This window comes from Odontomachus brunneus, unplaced genomic scaffold (genome assembly GCF_010583005.1).
Source record: "Odontomachus brunneus isolate Ranch 3 - 2012 unplaced genomic scaffold, Obru_v1 Obru_scaffold_086, whole genome shotgun sequence".
Taxonomy (NCBI): domain Eukaryota; kingdom Metazoa; phylum Arthropoda; class Insecta; order Hymenoptera; family Formicidae; genus Odontomachus; species Odontomachus brunneus.
The window spans coordinates 1,221,919-1,228,905 of NW_022639536.1; the positions used below are offsets into that span (position 1 = coordinate 1,221,919).

Here is a 6,987-nt window from a genome sequence, read left to right on the forward strand (position 1 = left end):
ATATTGGGTTGGCAAATAAGTTCGTTCGGTTTTTTTGACTGGTATAAAATACAATTTATTTAATATACAAAATATATACTAATCAATAATGTATTGACTTTGGGGATGTGTGGCGGTTGCCTTTATAATGCGTGATCGGTCTCTCGCGGGGAGGGTGCAGTGACACTCGCTGTTTCTTTTAATAATAAGTAACAAGAATCATCTTTATTGTACGTGGACTACATGTGTGTGTGTGTGTATGTGTTTATGTCCGGGAGTTGTTCCCGTCTCCTGAGGACTCGTCGAGCCGCCGCGTTTAGTCCTTTACTGCGGGGGCGATGTGTCCTTCGCTGTGGACCACCAGAAATCGGCGTCCGATTTTCTTTCCCTGCGTGCCCGTTCGTACGACGTGGTGAAACCGGTCGCAAGACCCGGATGTCGCCGCGAGCCAGCGGAACTGCTGCAGGTCTAGTCAACCTCCGCTGCGGGAGCCAAATGGGGTAGAGCTTCCACGGCGTGGGGAGGAAGACGTTGGCCGCCTCCGCTGCTGGCGATGAAGGCGTTTCCCAAAAAAGAGGGGACGGCGTCCCAGCCCGCGTTGGTGAGGGTGTCCGCGGCCGTGGCGATCGGCCTGACAGACCTCCTGCCTCGGGCTCTGGGGAGCTGTCTCCAAAAAGCTGGTTCAGGCGTTTCCGTAGGCCCTGGCTCTTAGGCGTGTGGGCTAGAGCCCGCGCCGAGGAGCTGGCCGCCTGCCCCTTCTCCGTCGTAGTGGAGTGATGGACGCCTCTTCGGCGTCGGTGGCCTTTTTGCCGCTTCTTCAGCGGACACGCTTTTCAGCGCAAAGTATCGCTTCTTCAGCGAGCGAACTTTGCAGCGCGACGTATCGCTTCTTCAGCGAGGCGCACTTTTCAACGCGAGGTATCGCTTCTTCAGCGAGGCGCACTTCTTCAGCGCGAGGTATCGCTTCTTCAGCGAGGCGCACTTCTTCAGCGCGAGGTATCGCTTCTTCAGCGAGGAGTACCGCCTATAGGTGCTGTTGGTACCGCTGTTGGTATTAGGGCTATTAATAAAAGTCGCCACTAATACCAGTGCAGCGGTGTGCGAGTCTGTCCGACCACCCGCTGGGTCTGACTTTTATTGTGTCTTAATTAAGATTTTCTCGCGAGAAAACCCCCCCGCGAATGCGCCACCGAGCGGCGTTGCGCGGAGGCTCTCGCGGTTGTGCGGCGGCTCGGCGAGCGGCGGCGGCTCGGCTAGCGGCGCCGCGCTTGTGTGTGTGCGGATCTATATCGATCCGCCACATAACCCCCTTCGTTGTTTGAGAGCTCCTGGTGAGAAACGAACCGTTGGGCGAGATACTCTGCCACTTCTCGTCTTGATTTCCTCGCGCTGTTGTTCTGGCTCTTTTGTTGTTTTGCGGGGCTCTTTTGTGGTCGTGTCCGTCTCATTTGGCGCTGTTGCTAGCATATATGCTGGTTTGAGACGGTCTATGCTGACATTTGTCGTTTTGTCTTTTATTTTTAGCGAGAAGAACTTCTGCGTCCTCGCGAGTACCTCGTAGGGGCCATTGTACGCCGGTTGCAACGCTCGAGTTGGTGCGTCTTGTCGTACGAAAATGTGTGACGTTTCCTCGAGGCTCTTTTGTGCGAAGATTGCGGGTAGGCCGTGGCGTTTTACTTGCTGCGGCCGAATACTTCCCATGGTTCGTCGCAATCTTTGGACGAAATCGCTGCAGTCTTGTCTTTCCGTAGAAGTGGCTTCCTGGAGGAATTCTCCCGGCAACCGAATGGTCTCACCGTACACCATTTCGGCTGGGGTCGTTTTCAGGTCCTCTTTAACGGCTGCTCGGATTCCCATAAGCACTACCGGGAGAGTATCCACCCAGCTTTCTGTCTGGTGGCATCTGATGGCAGTTTTTAGCTGCCGGTGGAAACGCTCCACCATGCCGTTGGCAGCTGGGTGATACGCCGTTGTCCGCCAATGCTGTGTCCCAGTGAGTCGGGTAAGCTGTCGGAACAACTCGGCTTCGAACTGTCGGCCCTGGTCGGTAATGACTCTGACAGGTGTTCCGAATCTTGCAATCCAGCCTGTGAAAAGATACCGTGCGATAGTTTCTGCTGATATGTCTGGCACGGGGATGGCTTCTGGCCATCGCGTAAAGCGGTCTACGATAGTGAGACAGTAGCGGTAGTCTCTGGATAAAGGCAAGGGTCCCACGATGTCGATGTGAATGTGCTCGAATCTTTGAGTGGGCGTTGTGAATGTTCCGACCGGCGATTGTACATGACGATGTACCTTGTTCTGCTGGCAGGGTATGCATGCCTGTGCCCATCCTCTGCAGTCCTTTTCGATGTTTGGCCAGATGTATCGTTGTGATACTAGCTTCGCCAAAGCTTTTACTCCAGGATGTGCTAATCCGTGCAGGGACTGGAAAACCTGCTGCCGGAATACTTTCGTTACGAACGGTCGAGCCAGCTGTGTGGAGGTGTCACAGGTGATTTTATGCCTTGATCCTGGAATTGGTAGCTTCTCCAATTTGAGAGCGGTTTGCTGCTGTTGTAGTTCTTGCAGTTCTGCATCGCTCTCTTGCGACTTGGCGAGTTCTTCGAGACTAACCCCTTTTTGAATGCTTTCCACCCTGGACAGCGTGTCGGCTACGACATTTTCCTTTCCGGAAATATGCCGGATGTCTGTTGAGAACTGTCCGATGTACGCGAGGTGACGTACTTGTCGTGGTGAACTGTGCAGGGGGTCCTGTTGAAACGCATAGACGATCGGCTTGTGATCAGTGTAGATCGTGAATTTGCGGCCCTCCAGCATATGCCGATAATATTTCACTGCCGCGTAGATTGCTAGTAGCTCTCTATCGTAGGGGCTGTACTTTGTCTGAGCAGGATTCAGTTTTTTACTGAAGAAGGCTAGTGGTTGCCATTCTTGCTGTACCCGCTGTTGTATCACTGCTCCGATGGCGGTGTCTGATGCATCGGTTGTGAGCGTCATTTCGGCTGCTGGATCCGGGTGTGCCAGTAAGGTAGCCCGAGCGAGGCTTTCTTTGCACTCGTTGAAAGCTTCTTCATAAGTAGGCGTCCATGTAATAGGCGTGTTGCCTTTGTTTTTTGGTCCGCCTAGAAGCTCATTTAATCGGGCCTGATCTTGAGCTGCCCCAGGTATGAAGCGTCTATAAAAATTAAAAGTTCCCAGGAACTGACGTAACTGCTTGACCGTTGATGGTTTGGGGAACTCCTTTATAGACTTGACCCTTTCGGGCGGAGGTTCGGTCCCATGTTGGGATACCATGTAGTCTAGGAAGCGTACTTGCTGCGCCCCAAAAACGCATTTCGCCGGACTGATGAGTATGCCGTATTTTTTTAGTCTGGCAAATAGCTTCCTGAGATGCTCCTGGTGCTCTTGTTCTGTGGTAGAGGCCACCAGGATGTCATCGATGTAGGCGTAACAGAAGTCCAAGCCGTGTAGGACTTCATTGATAAACCTTTGAAATGTTTGTGCCGCGTTTCGTAGCCCAAAAGGCATGTATAAAAACTCAAAGAGCCCGAATGGCGTGGTGATTGCCGTTTTCGGGACATCTTCAGGGTGTACCGGGATCTGGTTGTAGGCTCTAACTAGATCTACGGTCGAAAAAATTTTCTTCCCTGCTAGAGTTTGCGAAAAGTCCTCGATGTGAGGAACCGGGTACTGATCGGGTACCGTGCGAGCATTCAGGCGTCTATAGTCTCCGCATGGGCGCCAAGCGTTTTCTTTCTTCGGCACCATATGTAGAGGCGCGGCCCATGGGCTTTTTGAAGGGCGGATTATCCCTTCTTTAAGCAGGAGATCAAACTCTGCTTTTGCAGTTTTTAGACGATCAGGAGCCAGTCTTCGGGGACGGCATGCTTCCGGTGGTCCTGACGTTGTCTTGATGTAGTGCCAGGTGTTGTGTTCTGCTCTTGTTAGTTCCGTGCGTAGGCGGGTAATCCCTGGATATTCCGCTAAGATGCGGTGGTACGAATTCTCTTCTTTGAGAACCTTGACTGACGCCGTCGTGGCGTGGTCTATGGTTCCCTAGGTTTTCAAGCCTGTTTTGCTATCTATTAACTTTCTTGCACGTAGATCCGGTAACAGATGGTAGTGGAATAAAAAATCCGCGCCGATTATTGGTTGCGATACGTTCGCAATGACAAAACGCCAAGGAAAAGACCTTTTTAGACCAAGTTTCGGTTCTATGGTGATCCATCCATACGTCGGTATCGCCGACCCATTAGCTGCATATAAAATGTATGCTGTGGGCTGCTTCGGACCTTGGACCGTGGCGCGTGGATATACGCTGACGTCAGATCCGGTGTCCACGAGGAACCGTCTTTTGGATTCCTGACAGGTGACGAAAAGGCGACGAAGAGTCTGGGTCGTGTCACTGGCCGCCATCAGTGACTCCCCCGCTCGTTTCCCAACTGGAAGTTGCACGGCTGGGTGCACTTTCGAGCTTGTTGCCCGAACTTCCGATGGTAAAAGCAAAGGTGATCCGTTTTCTTCCTCTCCCTTGACTTGCTTCTGTTTCGGTTTCGTGGACGAGGCGTTTGCTCGAGGGTGTATATCAGTTGGACACGGGGCAATTGGACACAGTCCAATCATAAATCGCTGTTCCAAGGGACCCTACAAATGTCTCTAATCACACGGTGCTGTGATTGGCTGTGTTCAAATGTACCGTGTCCAAGTGCACCGCTCCCTTTGCTCGAGACGTCGAGCCATGGCTGCCACCTGGTCGGTGAGCTGCCGTATTTGGTGGGCCATCGGTGATGGGTCGTCCGGCGCCGTTTTCACTTCGTTCACTAAACGAACGGTGACCTCTTGAATACGGTCCGCCTGTTCTGCGACGTCCTCCAGTCGGTCTTGCGTTCTGGTCGCCAGAATGGCTTGCATCGTGGTTGGTAACCGCCCGAGCCACAACGTGCGTAGTAGTTGTTCGGGTACGGCATTTCCAGCGAGCGTGCGTAGGTTCCGCAGGAATTGCGAAGGCTTGCGGTCTCCCATCTCTTCGTGTTCTAGAAGTTGGCGAATCCTGTGCTCTTGTGAAGCTGACAGTCGACGGATTAAGGCAGTCTTAATCGCGAGGTATTTGTCCGTCGCAGGTGGGTCGGTGATTACGTCCTTGACCTCACGTGCGTACCTCGTGTCGATTTGTGAGAGTACATGGGCCTACTTGGTAGCGTCTTATGTAATGCCAGCGAGCAGGAATTGTCCCTTGAGTTGTGCGAACCATAACTCGGGCTCGTTCTCCCAGAAGGGTGGTGCGCGGACGGCGACTTTGTTTACGTGTGCACCCGTTGGCTGTTCTGCCGTTGGATTCATTTTCTCAGCCGTGGAGCCTGTTGAAGCCCTTGTCGGCGAGCGCTCTGTTGGCATTGTCACTCACCCGCGAGGATCACGTCGGGGTCACCAGTTTTGGGGATGTGTGGCGGTTGCCTTTATAATGCGTGATCGGTCGCTCGCGGGGAGGGTGCAGTGACACTCGCTGTTTCTTTTAATAATAAGTAACAAGAATCATCTTTATTGTACGTGGACTACATGTGTGTGTGTGTGTATGTGTTTATGTCCGGGAGTTGTTCCCGTCTCCTGAGGACTTGTCGAGCCGCCGCGTTTAGTCCTTTACTGCGGGGGCGATGTATCCTTCGCTGTGGACCACCAGAAATCGGCGTCCGATTTTCTTTCCCTGCGTGCCCGTTCGTGCGACGTGGTGAAACCGGTCGCAAGACCCGGATGTCGCCGCGAGCCAGCGGAACTGCTGCAGGTCTAGTCAACCTCCGCTGCGGGAGCCAAATGGGGCAGAGCTTCTACGGCGTGGGGAGGAAGACGTTGGCCGCCTCCGCTGCTGGCGATGAAGGCGTTTCCCAAAAAAGAGAAGACGGCGTCCCAGCCCGCGTTGGTGAGGGTGTCTGCGGCCGTGGCGATCGGCCTGACAGACCTCCTGCGTCGGGCTCTGGGGAGCTGTCTCCAAACAGCTGGTTCAGGCGTTTCCGTAGGCCCTGGCTCTTAGGCGTGTGGGCTAGTGCCTGCGCCGAGGAGCTGGCCGCCTGCCCCTTCTCCGTCGTAGTGGAGTGATGGACGCCTCTTCGGCGTCGGTGGCCTTTTTGCCGCTTCTTCAGCGGACACGCTTTTCAGCGCCAAGTATCGCTTCTTCAGCGAGCGCACTTTGCAGCGCGACGTATCGCTTCTTCAGCGAAGCGCACTTTTCAGCGCGAGGTATCGCTTCTTCAGCGAGGCGCACTTTTCAGCGCGAGGTATCGCTTCTTCAGCGAGGCGCACTTCTTCAGCGCGAGGTATCGCTTCCTCAGCGAGGCGCACTTCTTCAGCGCGAGGTATCGCTTCTTCAGCGAAGAGTAGCGCCTATAGGTGCTGTTGGTACAGCTGTTGGTATTAGGGCTATTAATAAAAGTCGCCACTAATACCAGTGCAGCGCAGTGTGCACAGTTTTACTCCGCTTACAGCATGACGTAGGCCACGCACACAGCGAGCGACCGAGTCCGTAAGCGGCGGCTCGACAGCGGCGCGCAGGAGGGGATACGCGTATACGGCTGCTTGCCGTGTACGCGCTTCGACCGAGCTATAATATATGTCGGTCGCGTACACTATAGCTATCGTTCGGGGAAGAAAGAGGCAGCAAATGCATGCTCGGAAAAGAGAGAGCAGACGGCCGGCGTGAAACTTATGCTTATGCTGTTTGTCGTTTCTCGCCGTGCGCGCACTTCCTTCTCGCACCTATTAATTATACAAATATTTAAATTACATACAAATGTGTTAAATATTAAACATCAAAATATTAAGAATAATAAAAAGATAAATGCATCCGCTTTTCATAGATCATTAATATAGATTATTAATGATCAGATCCAAGCCGATGTTAATAAATATATCTATCCATATAGTTCGTCCTATACTTTCCAACAAATTTATTCGTTAATAATTTGAATTGCACAATAATTATTGCGAAAATTGAAAATAATAAAAGATTTTTCT

At 52.7% G+C, this 6,987-nt stretch overlaps 1 protein-coding gene across 1 annotated transcript; it reads right to left on the minus strand.

Moving 5' to 3' along the window:
- Positions 1 to 3,841: 3,841 nt before the first annotated feature.
- On the minus strand, positions 3,842 to 5,376 carry LOC116847993. The gene is made up of 4 exons (XM_032823650.1): positions 5,231 to 5,376; positions 4,732 to 5,140; positions 4,185 to 4,524; positions 3,842 to 4,038 (listed from the first exon to the last, which is right to left on the minus strand). Exons 1-4 carry the CDS (start codon positions 5,374 to 5,376, stop codon positions 3,842 to 3,844), a joined length of 1,092 nt encoding a protein of 363 aa, XP_032679541.1.
- Positions 5,377 to 6,987: the final 1,611 nt, after the last annotated feature.